The sequence below is a fragment of the Coturnix japonica genome, chromosome 1, assembly GCF_054131305.1.
Source record: "Coturnix japonica strain WE chromosome 1, WE-NBRP24, whole genome shotgun sequence".
In the NCBI taxonomy this organism is placed as follows: Eukaryota; Metazoa; Chordata; class Aves; order Galliformes; family Phasianidae; genus Coturnix; species Coturnix japonica.
In genome coordinates, this window is record NC_140663.1 from 41,546,952 (window position 1) to 41,564,229 (window position 17,278).

At 34.4% G+C, this 17,278-nt stretch overlaps 1 protein-coding gene across 4 annotated transcripts in view; it reads left to right on the forward strand.

The window, feature by feature from the left end:
• The window catches only part of CFAP54 (cilia and flagella associated protein 54), a 99,253-nt gene that overhangs the window by 13,335 nt on the left and 68,640 nt on the right, over positions 1-17,278 (forward strand). For all 4 annotated transcript variants that reach the window (XR_014934236.1, XM_015858704.3, XM_085515145.1 and 1 more), the window contains exons 5-20: positions 259-317; positions 2,005-2,148; positions 2,508-2,621; positions 2,716-2,817; positions 6,758-6,956; positions 7,398-7,493; positions 8,574-8,686; positions 8,846-9,023; positions 9,674-9,756; positions 10,663-10,797; positions 11,464-11,614; positions 12,926-12,984; positions 13,698-13,826; positions 14,502-14,649; positions 15,939-16,016; positions 16,090-16,211. Coding sequence is in view for 3 of the 4 variants with exons in the window: in XM_015858704.3 (XP_015714190.3) it covers positions 259-317; positions 2,005-2,148; positions 2,508-2,621; positions 2,716-2,817; positions 6,758-6,956; positions 7,398-7,493; positions 8,574-8,686; positions 8,846-9,023; positions 9,674-9,756; positions 10,663-10,797; positions 11,464-11,614; positions 12,926-12,984; positions 13,698-13,826; positions 14,502-14,649; positions 15,939-16,016; positions 16,090-16,211 (1,910 nt within the window). In the remaining variant the exon portion in view is untranslated. The remainder of the gene's footprint in view (positions 1-258; positions 318-2,004; positions 2,149-2,507; positions 2,622-2,715; positions 2,818-6,757; positions 6,957-7,397; positions 7,494-8,573; positions 8,687-8,845; positions 9,024-9,673; positions 9,757-10,662; positions 10,798-11,463; positions 11,615-12,925; positions 12,985-13,697; positions 13,827-14,501; positions 14,650-15,938; positions 16,017-16,089; positions 16,212-17,278) is intronic.

A 17,278-nucleotide genomic window follows, 5' to 3' on the forward strand; every position in this document is an offset into this window, starting at 1 on the left:
TTGAATTTTTGTATTTAATTATTTAATGGTGCTACTTTATTAAAAAGTTATTTAAAAAGTTGATACTGCTCAAGAATCTGATGTTTTCATCTTCTCTAACTTACAAATAGTCACAGAAAGATGATGATGATGATTATTATTTATTATTATTTTCACCCTTTGGAAATACCAATCCAGATATATGAGGAAGTTCCAGTTGCTGAACATATTTCTTCTAGGAATCCAGAACTTACCTGTTCCTTTATTTTATTTTTACAGGTACGATTCATATTTATACCATATGCAGACATTTGATGACGATAGGTCAGTCTGCTAAGGTATGGAAAATAAACAGAAGTATTTGAAAACTGCACAGAAGATTAGAAAATGCATCTCTTTCTTGTGTAACACTGTAGCCTGATGTCTGTTTTATTCTCCTTGCCAGCAGTAGTGCTTGTCACACTCAAATAAACACTCTAGGTGGCAGAATGGCCAATTCAAAAGTCCTTGTGCCTTGATGCCACTGTACCTCTTTAGCTATGGAATGGAGCCCAGCTCATTGTCTCCCTGGACCCTGAGATGGAATGTTTGATGATTTTAGAGTGCTCTGGATGTTTTTTTTTTTGTCTGAGCAACTCATCGGGATCCAAGGATTGTTTTTGTTTCTTAAAAAGTGGAGATGTGCTGACACCTGGTGGATATTTTTTAAAATCTGTTGTTTATGTCAGTTGTTTCCTGAACAAGAGCTTTTCCTCCTTGTATGTCCGAATAGAAGTGAGTTAGCATCTCCTTTAACTTTTAGTCTTATAGTACCATATTCAGAGAGACTAATCATTGGCGTTTCAGATTATTTTAATTTATATAGGGCACTCCAGAATGTCTCCCATTTATTTCCACAGAAGCTACACTAGCTGCAAACAGCACAATAATACTCTTTTACAGAGCAAATTCTCAGCCACAAAACACTTTATTCAACTCAGTCACCACTGTTAGCTGTAGGTTTTTGCCAGGGATGGATGTGCATGCTACACTAAAAATCTGCATGACTGTCTGGAATGTGGCTTATCTTTCACATTGCTGCTGCCACTACTGAAGTGCGCCACTCACTGCCTTACTGTGCTCACATCCATTGTTTGGTTTCCAAAAACATTCAGGAATCGTCTCCAACTATCAATGGACACAATTTTTTTCCATATGGAGGTATTCAGTTCCACAGCTTTGCTTCACGCGCACTTTTATCAGACTCCGTTCTGTCCAACTGCCCCTCTGCTGCCATCTGTTGCACAGCAACAGAAAGCGATGTTGGTGTAACGTTCAATCTCTATTGCTGTACCATCAACATCTGCCTTGCATGTAACAGCCCAACATAATAAGCCCTCATCTATTGACTATCTGTGCGTTGATTTAGTTTGGGAATAAAGCTGTGTGTATTTAGTGTGCCATGTGGAGCATCGCACCAAAGAGAATGGAAAGGAAGATACGGTTCAGCCAGTATTGAAGGGCTAATTCTCTAAACAGAGCGTTTGCTGCAATGACTGTTAGTAGAGACAGATGTAACTTAATATTAAGAGCAAATAATATGGTTCCATGGTTATAAATTGATTTCAGTGCAGGCTGTCATCAAAGAAGGCAGACTCCATTGTGTCACGTCTGCTTGCTTGAAATGTAACTTAGAAATTAAAATGATCACTAGAGGTGGCACAAAGGAGAGAGGGAGCTCTCATATTAAGAGTAGATGAGAGAGAAGGGTGGGACCAGTGTCTGCTGGCTAGTCTACAGTGAAGTAGAATGGCAAAGTAGCTCAGTGGTTAAAATGCTTGCCTGTAGCTTCTGATAGAAAACCAATAATAAACAGGAAGATTACTTCTTAATCAACAAAATATGTTAAAAATCAATATAAATTCTGTGACTTTTTTTCCTCTTTGAATTAGTCCTACCAAGAGGAGAAGTGTCCTTACCTGATAGAAAGTATGTTGGTACAGTAGAAAATGAGTTCAGTTTGAAGCTGGATTTTTTTAATTACAGGTACTGGAATATCTACTGTGGGCCAGTGTATGTATGGAATTATCCATTCCACTCTTATCTGTACATTATTTGACATGGAGAGCTACCCTATATGCTGCAGTTTCTCAGTGTTATTATGACTGTCAAGCCGGCATTCATGGAGAGGTATCTTGATTTACCATATGTCTATTTACATATGCCAGCTTATCAGACCATATGCATTTAGAATTCTTTCTTTATTCCAAAATTTAACTACATTGTGGAAGTGTTTTGACTTGTAAATGAGTAGACAATTAAATTAGTACTTTGCATTCTAATAATACAGATTTCTATCACTGAGTAGTGGCAAACCCCAGTACAGATGTACGAAATATATCTTGCAAAATTTTTCTTCTTATTTTCTATTGACTTTCCTGAACTCCTTTGCAGTTTCCTGAGTTCAAGTATGATGTGACTGTAAAATTACATACCTGCAAACAGAAAAGAAAAATCTAGTCACAGGTTTTTTTTTGTACTTTGGACAGGTATTTGCTCGTCGTGGTCTGCTTCAAATCGATGAACTGAAGCAATTAGAAAATATCAGTTCTTCGCAGACAAGTTCAGAAACAGAAAAGATTTTTAGAGAGGCCACTATAAAGGTATAATTCTGCAAGTAATTATTAACAGCTACAGTAGCTAAACAGTCTCTGTGTGGGGCATATGACATAGTTACTTGCTTTTTTCTTTTGCTAGATGTCAGTAATGATTTTCAAAAGAGCAGTATATGAATCCAGAAGAAAGCCAAAAAGCCAGTCGCGAACTAAGTTAAGAGTTAGCTTGAAAGAATCACAAAATGTAAGTTTAACATTTTGTATAATCCTTCTCTTTGCTTATTCTTCGCAGGTGATGAGTATGTGATACAGTTCTGCTTAGTGCATATGGTGCTATTTACAAAGAGGAAGTATAATCTTTCCGTTTTGTAATGAATGCAATTTATCATTAAAATGCAGAAGAAACTTGAAAAAGAGAAAATGTGGCAGTTCAGTGAGAAATACTGTCTTTTGTACCTTTTTGTTTCCTTAGCAATAAAACCAAGAAAAATCTCGCTTAAATTTATACTGAATGTATGGGCTTTTGCCCTGCTATGCCCAATTACTCTCTTGAAGGGATACCTTGAAAAAAAAAGTTTTAGTGCTTTCATTTTTATTTATTTATTTCTAATCTGCTTATTAGGTCCACTTTTCTGAAAGATGTTAGAGATGTTAGTTAGAGAAAGATATTCAGAATACAAAGTAGTCATCTAAGGATGTAACAATTTCCCCTAAATACCATTCTATCTTTTTGTTCTTTACAGCCAGCATCGTAAGATAGGTAATTCACTGGCATAAGAATTATAAAATATTAAGGTGATGATTTTAGGTATGTGATTGTGTTGTTCCTCTTCTTTTTCATTAAAAGAAAATTGCCTGCTGACATTAGAAAGGCTGATCAGGAGTAACTGAGGTTGCTCATTTGATGCTGCTAATGGCTAATAAAAAGTTATAATGAAGTTATACTGATGTGCTACAGATGCAATTTGATCATGTTGAACACTTTTTATTTTTACATAAAAAATTACAAAACCATTACAATAACTTATTCATTTAAGCTTCACAGAAGATTGTCTGATACCTCAGTTTTGAATCACTGACTTAAATCAGAATTGATACTGAATTATTGTGTGGACAGCACAATTGTTTTGTTGCAGACTTCACTTAATAGAAATTTCCTGTTATCCAAAATGGGGCCCAAACCTCAACATGTTCAAGTATGTGTGGTCTGCACATAAGAAGATGCTGGTTAACTTTCTTAAAGTCAACTGATTCCAGAAGACTTAAGTACTACCGAATGGTGATCATTTAAGAGTTTTGCTCAACAGTCAGGGTATTGGGAACCCAGCATACTCTCTTATTGTTAGTTCATCAGGCATTCACAATAGTACTATGTCTGTCACACAGGAGGAGCCTCACGTATCTGGTCTCCATACAGTGGAAGAATCTTCAGTAATTAATTTTGCTCTGCAGTTTCTGATTGAACACCTGACATTAACAACACATTGTTAGAAATTGTTCTGTTCCTCCACCAAAATTCTTTTGCTTCTAGAATGTTCTCTGACAGTTTTCATGAATTTATGCAAGAAGCAATAATACTGAATTTTCATACGTGTTTCTGTACGTTTAGTAGTTTTAGAAGATTTCTTATGTGTTGTAAAATCTGAAAGCACTCTTCTATAATTATTTGAGAATATTTTGTAGATTTATTGTGTCAAGTAAATATGAAAATGTAGGATATTTATTTTTGCTTGATGTTCTGACTTTAAAAACAATTTCCTCTGTTATTTATAGAATATATAGTATAACAGGTAGAGCACTTACATTTAGAGCTCATTCCAGCATGTTGTAAAGCACATAATTCTGGAATTAGCAAAGAATTAACACTCTTCCTTCTAGAATGTGTGCAGTGCAAATTATTTTTACACTTAGATCAGCTTGAAAATCGAAACAGGCATGTCATATCTATTTAGTTCTATTTAACTTTCACTTTTAAGATTCTTTTCCATTAATACAATGCTTGTTTTCTAAACATGAAAGAGCTATCGTTATGTGAAATTCTACTACTTGTAGATTACTTACCATTCTGCTCTGCATCTTTAAAAATAAAAAAAGTATTTAAATGAAACCTGCAGTTTGAGATCAGCCTGCCCTAGAATATATGTGAAATATGTTGCTTTCAACTTGAATAGATCTGATTCCTAGATGGATTTGATGAAAACGAATCCACAGAAATGTTGAATATGATAGTGCAATATATTGAATAACTTTCTGTAGTTTTGTATAGCTAGCTTCAAACACTGTTACAAAGATTTAGTGGAAAGAAAACAAGAAGTGTTGAAAATTTATTTTGTAGTTATTTTGTTAGGAGGATGTCAGAATCCCAGAATGGCTGGGGTTCACCTTTGTCTAACCCTCCATTCAAGCACTGACAAACCTAGAACAGGGTGCCCAGGCCCATGTCCAGGTGGCTTTTGAAGATCTCCAAGGAGGTGGGCAGCCTGTGCCACTGCCTTAGCAGCAAGGGTACTTTGTTGACTTAGCTTCAATCTGATGTCCACCAGAACCCCTAGATCATTTTCTGCCAACTTGCTTTCCAGCTGGGTGGCCTCCAACATATATTTCTGCTTCTGTATGAGGTTGCTCCTCACCAAACTCCTGTCAGCCCATTTCTCCAGCCTGCTGAGGTCCCCCTGGATGCCAGCACAACCCTCTCGTATATCAGCTACACCTCCCTTTCATGTGTCATCTGCAAACCTACTGTTGCTAAACTCTGTCCCATCATTAGAATCATTAATGAAGATTAATGGATAAGCCAAAATGGACCCAGCAATGATCTCTGGAGTACACTTCTACTAACTGTCCTCCGAGTAGACTTTATGCCACTCATCAGCACCCTCTGGCCTGGCTGTTCAGCCCATTTACAATCCATTTCACTGTCTGCTTACCCAGCCCCTGCAACAACAACTTGTTAATGAGTATCTTATGGGAGACAGTGTGAAAGGTCCTACTGAAGACTAGCTAGACAATAATCACCGCTCTCACCTTGTTTACTAGATGAGTCATTTTATCACAGAAGTTTATGAAATTGGTCAAGCATGACTTCCCCTTGGTGATTCTATGCTAGTTACTCCTAATGATTTTCTTGTCCTTGATGTACATAGAAGTGGTTTCAAGGATCATCTCCATTAATATCCGGTATTAAATGCCTTTCTATGTTTGCTTTGTGTGCTTTTTACAGCATCAAAATAGTTCCTCTTTCTTTGGAAAAGACAAATATTATTGATGAGGTTCACTTGCAATATAAGCTTATTTGGAAATGAAAACAGCCTGCCAGCTTTAATACTTAGAATACTGCCTGATATCGAACAGATCAGTTTTATTTTCATCAGATAAACATCTCAGCTTTTCTTTAAGCGTTCATTTGGAAGCAAAAATATAAGATGCTACTGCAGCAAAGTGAGAAGGAAATTCCAAACTTTTGTCTAGTGAAATGTGCCTGGAAACCATTCAGAGGTGTTTTTATGTGGGGAAGTGCCAAATAAATTGAACTGGAATGTTGCTGGAGTAATAAGCAACTTTTTCAAGCACTGTGTTTCTGATTTACGTTGTGTCTGGTAACAGTTTAGTTAGGAAAATTAATAATTATGTGGAAAGAATATTGAAATAAATTTTTGAATGTTTTCTTGTGTAGATCTCTAATTTCCTAATTATCGATAATGAAAACATATTGCTTGTGTGTTCTGTACTGTATTTTGTGTTATGCTGCTTGCAAATGTGCTAGTCAGTGAAGGTAGTGCTTTCTCTGCAGTGCAGAGAAATGTTTCCCTGATTTTCTGTGAAGTATGTAGAACTTGATTTTTAATGGTCCCGTTTGTATCGTTATAAGGAGAGATCTGGATGGCTTTGAACTGTGTGACCTCTTTCACTCATAATTTCTACTCTCGTGTTTTCTAAGGGAAATAGTATGGAGAATTGTGTGATTGCAAAGAAAATATAGAACTTACTAAGTACTGTACTCACTTAGCATGTGGCTTTGCTATGCCTCTGAAACACAAAATTTGTAAAAACAATATTTTTTACCATATATTTTATAATGTTTTAAATATGTTCTTTCTGAAAGAGAACTGTTTCAAAAGAAGTCCTGCTTTTTTATGAGAATGGCTTTAGATATTACAAGACTCACATTGCTTTTTCCTGCACAGTCGTCAGGGCCTCGCACCACTACTGAACGGCTGCTGACGGAAATGTTTGATGGTACTGCAGCTCAGTTCCTTGCCATCCTGGAAGCTCTGTCTGATAGCAGTAGGCGCGTGCTGCACCCTACTCCACCTGTTCCCGATGAACCTGAAATCTGTGATGTGATTTCAGAGCTTTTACTTGCAGGCCTGGAAATCCTCTCAGGTAATAGCATAAAGAACCAAGAGTGTTGGTGAGGAGCACAGACTTCCATTTTCTTAGTTTTTCCTTGCTGTGAAAGAAAAAGCTTGCCTGAAGGCAAATATTTTAACAAGGAGAGGAAATGGAAGAGCAGCTTGGTGGCAATGTGACAGACAGCCAAGGTCAACCCACCACAGTGATTTATGTTTTTTTTTATTTTTAAGTTCACTCAAAGTTAGATTTAAAACTTGAGAAAAGCTTTCGACTCATTGATTCCTTCCAAACCATCTTTGCTATGCTATAGACTGAGCATAGCTATAGGTATAAAGAAATTCTGTTAATAAAATTATCTAGAGAAATTAAATGCACTTCAGTATCATATTTACTTTGTATGACTGTTGGCTAATTGGCATATAGCAGGTCAAATACAGTATAAAGCAGTGTAATGAATTGTCTGTTTTAAAGGTGGAGTGAGCAGTACTGATGTTCAAGGTGATGACTGCACTGATAAATTTGGTATAATTGATGCATCATCAACTCTTCTGCAGCTGATACTAACAGGTAAACTAGCTCTGAATTTTGAGAGGATGCTGTACCCAGCAGCTGCACTAATGCTTGGTGAGCAGAATTCATTTCCATATTAGTTGCATGTATGTGCATGAAGGTATTGCAAGACACTGTCCTTTTCAGGTGAATTTTATATATATAATGCCAAGGCATTCAAAATGAATTATTTACAGAAATGGTAACAATTTCCTTGAAACAAATGCTACCTATTTAACATATAGAAATATATTTACAGTGTGGTGATTATGTATTGTTCAGATATGTTAATGTCCCTAAGCCATTTAAAGGCCAGCCTCTACAGCGATGTTCTGGTATATTTTTGCAAAAGGGAAGTGGGATGTGGCAACGTTAGGACTGCTGTAAGCTTCTTGAGATCCTACAATAAATCAGTGTGCTGTTTTAGAACATAGCAGCTCTCTATTATGAAGTTGGTATATTTTTTCCTCTGTGTGTCCATTTGCCCAGGTGATAAAACAATTGTGGCACTTCCTTAGGATAGTATAACACTACTGAAGATACTAGCTAAGCCACTTTCCTAGAGTTCCCATGATCAGGAAATCACTCTTACACTTGTCTGTACTTAGGATAAACTTGGAGAGTGGAGAAAAATAGACTCTCTCTGTATACATTATATGTTTTCTGACACTGCAGTGAGAAATGCTCAGCTGTCTTGTAAGAAGTTGTTCCTGTTTCTATGCATTGCTTTTTAAGTGAATTGCTGGTGAGGAGGGTTGCCTTGAGAACATATCCAGATTTAATCTCTTTCTGCATTAGAAAGGACTAAATCCTTGATGCCCTCTACACAGTCAAATCAATATCAATGAATAAAGCCTCTTCATAGTGAAGCAGGACACTGTGAATACATCATTATAGTAGTATGCAAGTGTAGATACTATGGCAAAAAACCTCTTCATTGCATTGTAGAGTTATTAAGAAATCTTTCAGGATTATGATGAATGTACAAAAACAGTTTTACCTTTGTATTTATAAACACCAAATTATTGCTTAAATTAAACTTCTGAATATATATATATGTAAAGTATTAAATATTAAAATGTTTTGTCATCATTATAGGAGAAAAGAGAGTGTCTGGAGAGGCTGCTGTGAAGTTTGTAAAATTAGCTTTCAACTATGAAGAGTGGGATGTGTTTGATCCTGCTATTGAATTTGTTACTAATTTTCTTCAGGTAACCATGATTTTTATTATTTATTATTATTATTATTTTATTATTTATATTATTATTATTATTTATTTAGACATTCTTTATTTAGTCTATTCCCACGAGGAACAATATTTGATTTGCAAATTTTAAGACAAATTTCTACTGGTTGTTTCTGTCAATTAGGCTCAGAATGACCCAAGATGGAAGAAGGCAGAACTGGAACTCAAACTTCTTACCTCAATGCGACCATTCCTATTTCCAAGAAAATTTAGGCATGGTTTTTCTGTTAGTGAAAGCAGTACCAGGATCAATCGCACTCCTCGTGTTTCTATTAAGAAGAGCAGTGTTCAGATAAGAAGAAGTGAGTGTTTTTGGTTATGGCTCTGTTTGCATTTCAGATATTTTTGTGGCAAGAAATATTGTTCATTGATTAAAAGCTTTATAATATGTTGCATGCAGTATTCGGTGAAACAAACAAACAAACACAAAAGCCAGCAATTGATAACTGCCACCTACTGACTTTTGCCCAGTTGTCATTTGCCAAAACCTGTCTTCATACTGTTTCTCTCACATGAAATGACCTGACCTCTATTTGAGATGCATCTTGTTATATGCAAATATGTAAAATGAATGGATATTTTTGAACAGGTTTTCAGGAAAAACATGAAGCAGACTTTCTTTTGCCCATTGTTTTACTTTGTTTATTTTAAAATCCTTGCCACTGAAGCAAGAAAAAACTTATCAAAGAAAATAATTTAATTCAGTGAAATTCCAAAAAATGCAAAATCTTGAGGAATTTTATTTCCAAAAATAGTAGTGTTTGTTTTACACAGTAAGGGAATTAACTTAGTAATATCCGTCTTCTTCATATTTATTTTTTCTCATACCACGTTATCTGCTGGTATAACTTTGTAAGTTTCTTCTCTGAATGTTTTTGAATATAGGTCTGTATCCAGAAATAATGTCTTCTGTTTCCTTTTCTCTCCTTTGTATAAACACTGAATGTAACAGGTTCCTTAAAGAATGAAGAGCCTTCTCGTGATCTTATCGTTTTGGCAACAACTGCGTTTTCCTGTGTCTCTGCATCTAAGCAGGTATAACAAGATTAGAAACGTGTCTTATTAATTACTCACTTAATCTGTAATGAATATATGTAATTTAAGACCAAAGGAATCAGGGGCATTAACAAACTATAAAAGAGAAATAGTAAAAATGAAAAATTTAAGCCCCTAAAATGTGATCTATTGGGATTTTTAAAAAAAGTTTATTTATTAAATGTAATCAGGCTACCAAAATTTAACAGGTATTCAGTCCATTTGGAACTGACATGGTATGTACATGCTCTTTTGCCTTATTAACTGTGCTATTTAGAAGGTTAACTGAATGGAGTTTTGAATTTATTCTTTATTCTCTCATAAGATAGAGATAGGTTTTAACATTTCTATCAGCTGTTCCACTGCAACCCTTTTTTTTAGTTAAATTATTCTTCAGTGTTCTGTTCAGTGAACCAAAAACCTGTGGAAGTACTCTGTCGATACAAAATAAAAACCTACTGATTTTGACCTTCTGCAAATATATAAATACTCCAATAAAAAAATTCCCCAGGATAATGTAACAGTTAAATTACATTATGGTTTTCCAAAAATGTATTGACTATTATAATGTTTCAGTGACTGTTAATTTCCTTGTTTCTTCCTTGTATTTTTCATCTCACTGTTTGCTTGGTATGACTTTTAAAAGCTTGCCAATAAAGAGGGAAATGATAATACTAATAATAAGCTTCTAAAACCACACATATTGTCAGCAGAAGAAAATCTGGGTGACCAGAAACTACTTTAAAAAATATTTCTTAAGCTTTCAAAATGTTGTCTCTTCTAATCATACAGATAAATATGATCATGGTTATTTACTTACTTTGAAAACTTTTAAAAGTGTTTATGTACAGTGCATGCAGATCTGTTTTTACAATTGTGTTCTTTTTTTTTTTTTTTAATTTCCAGAATATCCTACCTGACAAAGAAATTCTTTTTGATGTCCTCAGCTTTTTGTGGCAGAAGTGTAAAACAGGACTTCAGTTAATCCAGACGAATGGAAGTGGCTACTTTAAATATAACCACAAACACAAAGCTTCCAAAGTACTCCTTTATTATAATGTGTTTCTCTTAATACAAATGTCATCTGTTATAGTAAAGCCAAGAAAAAATACTGGTCTCTAGACTAAGTGCATTTTCTTATGGTAAAATTCAGATAAATCACATTCACTGAGAATGTGAATTGTATGTACACTCTGAACAAACTGTGCTCTCATATGCCATATCCAAATATCTCAACCTTTTCACATTAAAGTAACCCTTTGTCTGGCAGTAGGCCAGTTGATTTCTAAAAAAATTATTGATAGATTCACCAGAAGGGAGCTTACAGTTAAAGTCCTGTATGTGTACAACAGAAACACTGAGGTATCTTTTACATTGGTTAAGTGGGAAGATACGGAGATAACTAAGTGGCAGATCATATTTGCTGCAACGCTTACCATGCTAAGTATGAATGTTCATAATATTTTCCCTTTATAGAATAATAATAAGTAATAACTTTCTAAATTTTTTAAAGTGTTTCTGATGTTTTAGTGGTTTGTTTCTTTGTCTGGTAGCACTAAAGAATAGATGTCAAGTAGAAGTTGTGTTCAGGTTTATGAATGTCTTTAAACAATGTTGAGTGCAAAACCCTACCTGCCTCTAATATATAAATATCTTAAAAATGTTTTAATTATATCTTGATCCTGTTTTTATTCCCTCCTTTTTTAGTGGGTTCGTGTACTCTGGATAATAAATGAAGTAATTCTGCAAAGTAATGTAGCAGACACTGATGTTGTAATGGTAGCAGAGATAACCTTATGTCTCACTGCAATACTGGAAAGTATGGCTGATTCCTCAATTAAATCTAAGAAAAATGCAGGTAAAGCTTTCAACAAAAAAATGATTGTTTAGAACAGTATGATGCAATTTTGTAAATGCAGCTTCATGAATAGCTAGAACTAATGAAACCTGCTTTTCAAAGGATTTACATCTTCCTACATTTCCAGTTCTGAAATATTCCCATTTTGAATCACATATTTTAAGAGTCATCTTCTGCACAGTTCTTTTTACATTTCTCTAAGACCCTTCTTAGTAGCTTTGGGTTATTCTTATGCTCTTTGGATATTGACTAGATAGAAGGCAGCATGTGCTGCGGCTCATTTGGGGAGTTGAACTGCTGTTTAACTAGTGACACAACAAACAAAAGAGGGAAATACTGAGGTCATACTGAAGGTTTTGCTTTTATTATGTCATTAATTTGGATCTTGTCTACACAAATCTTGTTTTTTGTATTGGAATTTAAACAGATTTCCTAAAAAGACCTTACTAATGATGTAGAATGTGAATATATCTATATACTTTAAAACTTTTCTGTTACTGTTGATGAAGGATCCTGTACTATGAACTATATTTTTATCATAATTAATTTACAACTTATTTAGAGACTAGATGTTAAAGATTCTTAAAGCATATCTAGGAACAGAAGAGAGTGACAGTACATTTTGTTTGTTTTGGAAATAAAATAATGGGACACTTCTACTATAAGGTCAAATAGGTATTGTTTTCTGTTAATGTCATGAAAATCATACAATTCAGATGGAAACTGATGAATTATCTTTGCAGCATATTACTCTTTTTCACTTAGTTTATATATGTCTTTTTTTGGAGGGAAAAAGACTGAACTGTTGGGAACTGTTGCACAACACAGGCTGATGAAAAGCCAGTCAAACTTATTTATTAATAAGTAGGAAAGGAAGATGTAATTCTCATTATCATAAAGATATGAACTTACATGTTTAGAAATCATCAAAAAGTTCTATGTTCATTAAAAAACTGTTGTGAATTAAATAAAAATAGATTTGGATTGATTTAAAGATAAAATACCAATGTGGATCATACCATAGTGAGAGGAGGTATGGAATGAGTCCAATTTTCATTGCTTGGATCTAATGTTACTATGAAAATTGTACTGAAAAATACTACTTTACTCAATAATCATATACTAAATTATTGTAATTGCACATAGGTAACAGTGGTGTTTAAACTCTCAAAACCTTTCAAGAGTATAATTAATGGTCAAGCACAGAAGAAGTGAATTGCCAAGCTCTTAAATTAGTGGTAAATTTAATCCAACAGTACTCAAGTTGAGATTTTCGTTTTTACTTCTGATTTTTTTTTTCTATAATAAAAGGAAAAAGAAGTGTAATTCTCTCTGAAGATGAAACCTGTGACTTTCCTGAAATATTAAAGGTAATGCCTAATATATTTTCCCTTGTACAATGTTTTTGAATAGCATAAGAATGCTTATTTCCCCTAGTAGCATCTTTATAACATCTTATTTTAAATTTTATAATGTTGAAACGATTAATACAATGATACTATTGAAGAGGAAGAATAAGCAAAGATTTATTAAAATGAAATAAAATTCATAAATATTTGTGTCATCTTTTATAATAAACAGTAATATGAGTGAAATTTTATTTGAAATGTTTTTAGCAGCATGATCATCTTGATTTCCACTCTCTCCTGCCAATGCTTAGTACCTGCTTTTAAATGTTTAATAACACTTATTAGTAGCATCATACATTTTTTGCGTTATTTGGGGAAATATTTAAAGTTGTGCTTTTGATAGTTTGCTTTGTAAGTTTGGTGTGGAGCAGGTGGAACACCCTTGTTTTGTTCAGTCTGTTCAGTGCTCAGCACTGTGCTGAAATGTCAAACCAAAAAGCCACAATTTCTTAATAAAACACAGTAAAAGAACTGGTATGAGGATTCAGAAATTTTATCAGTATTATGTATACCTAATGAAACTTTATGAAATGACTTCTGAAAATGCTATTTGTAAACTCAGTTCTCTAAGTTCAGTTTCATTCCGCTCTGAAATAGATTCTGTGATGTAGCAAATTTCTTTTCAAGAGCTTAGGGAAAATTCTGAATTAATTAAAGTTTTGTGTTCATCTCAGAGAAGTCCTACAGAACAACTGCAGCTTGCTTATGAATATCTTGAAAAAACAATTAATGAAATGAACAAATCTCGCTTAATGACCTTTCAACAAGATGGAAAGTCAATATTTGACAGCTGCTGTACAAAGGTAAATCCTACACAAAGCTGTATTGCAACTAACTATAGAAATAATATATGGGACTTTTTGGTCACAAAACTCCTATTTTCTACTTAGAAATCTTTGTATTATCAAATGAACTTCATCTTCTGGTCTCCTGTAAGATGAGGGTAGAAAGAATAAATCATTGTGTGGGAGGCATAACATTTTCTCATACAATAATAAACTACAAACTCTTCTAGGTTTTGCTCTTTTCGTTTGGAGACAGATATAATTTGCTACTTTCTCCTATATTGCAGAAAATAAATCATTTTCATCTGTATTGTTTGCAGATCTTCGTTACTAAATGTAATTTTGGTTGTGGGAAGGAATCTAGATTTTCTAAATTTTGTCATTCTATGCCAACTCAATCTTTGTTTCATGGTTTGGTAACAAAAGAAACCAAAGTCTTCTACAGTTTCTTGTTTATTATTAACCCTATATCCTATTGATTATTAGTTTTTGCATACTCCTTATCCATTATCCATGCTCTTCTCTGTCTAGACATTGTCCTTGTGTGTTCTCTTTTATGATTGCATACTACAGCTATGAATAATTTCAAAGTATTTGTCAGCTTGCTGAAATAATAGTACAAACATCAAGATAAATGTAGAAAAAATTTGAAATAAGCTTGCGTTTGCTTATTTAGCATTTTCTGTTTACTAGATGGGCTCACATGTCCAGAATTTGAGTTCTGACTTGGAATGGAGTAGTGATAGGACAAGAACAGGAAATCATTTTTTAATGGATTTACACTTGGAGCTCATTCAGGCTCAACATCGAATAGCTGTGAAAATTCTTAAACTGACACAAGGTAAGCTGCAGTAAAGCTAAATGATAATCATAGCTTGATTGCAGTCCTCTGTTAATACATTTCGCAATACTAATAAATAATGGAGTATCTACTTTCCAATGAGGAGCCAATATAGGGCAATTGGCGTGTCCTATGCTGACAGAAATAGGATACCTTATTTGTAAGAATTTCAGTTTACCACATGTTTATCTCTAATCTATAGTCATCTGAAGGGAGTTAAACTTTGCTAGCAACTACTAGATTTGATTCCTATAGAGGGTTCTTTTTTGGTTTGGTTGGCTTGTTTTGTTATTTTTCCAGTTACAGTATATTTTCAGTCACAGTGTCAATAAGGACACTGTGCAGGAGTTCTTTTTTCTGCAATTTAGAAAATTTTCTCTGGAGGATTATACTTGGGTACTTTCATAGAATTGTGGAATAATAGAATCTCAAGATGGCTCAGGTTGGAAGAGACACTTGAAGATCATCCAGTTCCAACTCCTGGCCATGGACAGGGCTGCCACTTGCCAGATCAAGCTGCCCAGTGTCCCATCCAACCTGACCTTGAACACCTCCAGTAATGGGGCATCCACAGCTACTCTGGCAGCCTGTGCCAGTACCTCACCGTCCTCTGAGTAAAGAATTTCCTCCAAAAATCTAATCTAATTTTCTCATCTTTTTGTTTAAAGCCACCCCCCCTTGTCCTATTACTGTCTGCCTGTTTGAAAGGTCAATTTCCCTCCTTCTTATAAGCTCCCCTCAAGTGATGAAGGTTGCAATGAAATCTCTTCAGAGCCTTCTCTAAGCTAAAGCAAGAACAGCTCCCTCAGCCTTTCTGCATAGGAGCAATGTTGCAGCCCTCTGATCATCTTCATGGCCCTTTTCTGTTCTCTTTGTAATCTCAGTGTCTACTCCTATGAATTTGTTCTTATCTCTGCAGCAGATACCCAACTCCTGCCAACTGCCTCCTGCAAATAGTGTTACTTTGTCTTCCATTCCTGTAATTTTTTTATATTTTTTTTAAATTGAAGTTATTATTAACTTGACACAAAAGAGTTCCCTTGTGAACTGCACTTCACAACCAGAAAAGATCTTTACTTTTGTGTGATATTGGCATAACTACTCAAGTTGCCAGAGTATAAGGGAGGGACAGGGTTACTGGCATGGTCTTTCCAATAAGTTCTTGATCCAACATAAAGAGCACATGGTGAAACAGAGCTTTTCTATAGAGCTATATGTTAACCCTCCTTACTGAAATCTTTTCAATGGTACTATTAGAATTAATTACTCAGGATTTGCTTTCTGTATAGGTGTTCAAAAGGATGGAAGAAGTCTTAAGTCTAGCAAGTATCAAGTGAAGAATACTGAAGATTCCCATTATTTAACAGGTAAGGCCTATTAATTAAGATTTTAGGAGTATAATAAATTATTACTGCTGTTTTACAAATATCTATTTTACAGAGGCAGATATAATGGGAAAAATAAAGAAGAATAAGTTATCAAGAGCAATCTTTTTGATGGAAAAAGCTGTACAGGTGTTCCCTAAAGACTTAAGTACTTCTTCCCAAAGGCAGCTACTGAAGGTAATATCACCTGCAATATCTCAATTTTCCATGCTCTGTAGAATTATGCCTTGAATTACCCCTTCTTACAAACAGAAGAAAAATTGAAGGAACTCAAAGAACAATGAGTGTTTTTGGCAACTTTTGTTTTTTCCTTGAGAAGCGTCATTGTGATGAAGAAATAAAGAGACTTAAAGTAGGAGAGAGGATATCTTCAAATTTTGTGCATATGTGCAGGTTACAGGAAATCTGAAAGGGATGACTTTTATTTCTACACTTGATTACCTAGGTTTTGCTATTTTCTACACTTCATCACCTTTTCCTTGCCAAAATGTCATGAAGTTCTTCCCACTGCAACCTTCAACATTCTTATTTTCTAAAAAATCTGGATTTTTTTTTTTTTTTTTTAAGATTACTGTGTCTGGTGATGATGACATTCATTTTATTTAAACATTTAAAAAAAACATTTTATTTATCTAAATTTATCTAAATTTAGAGGTTTTGGAATTTATGGAGGTTAAAGGTAGACTGTACGTGGGTTCCCTTCAAGGTCTTCTGAAATCAGTGGAAGTCTTTCCGCTATGTGACCTTTGTGACTTTTTTAACCCATATCTATCCATGAAAATTGACTATTCATCAGTAGGGCACAAAATTTGTCTATAGCCTCTACAATGCATATCTGAAATATTCAGTTATATAATACATGAAGAAGTATATTAAACAAGAAGTTACAAGAAAGTGTTTTTCTTTCAAGTGCTACAAGTTTAGAACGTGCTAAATTGATTTGAGTGCAAAAACTGCATCAGAAAAGACACACTAAAATTAGCAAGAATATCAGATATATCAGTATATTATGAAAGTTGTAACTGTTGCCACCAATGAAGACTTAGAAGCAATTCCCAAGAAATGTATAGTTACCCCAAACAAGTGTTTGCATAGGCCTTTTGTTGACCTTCCTTATGTTTTGGTTCTATGCACTCTTTACAGAGAAGGGAATAGGTAAAATTATACGTTTGCATCTGGTTACCAGAAAACATTAGGTTAATTTTTGACAAATTTAACATGGTGATTTTAGATAATTTTACTGT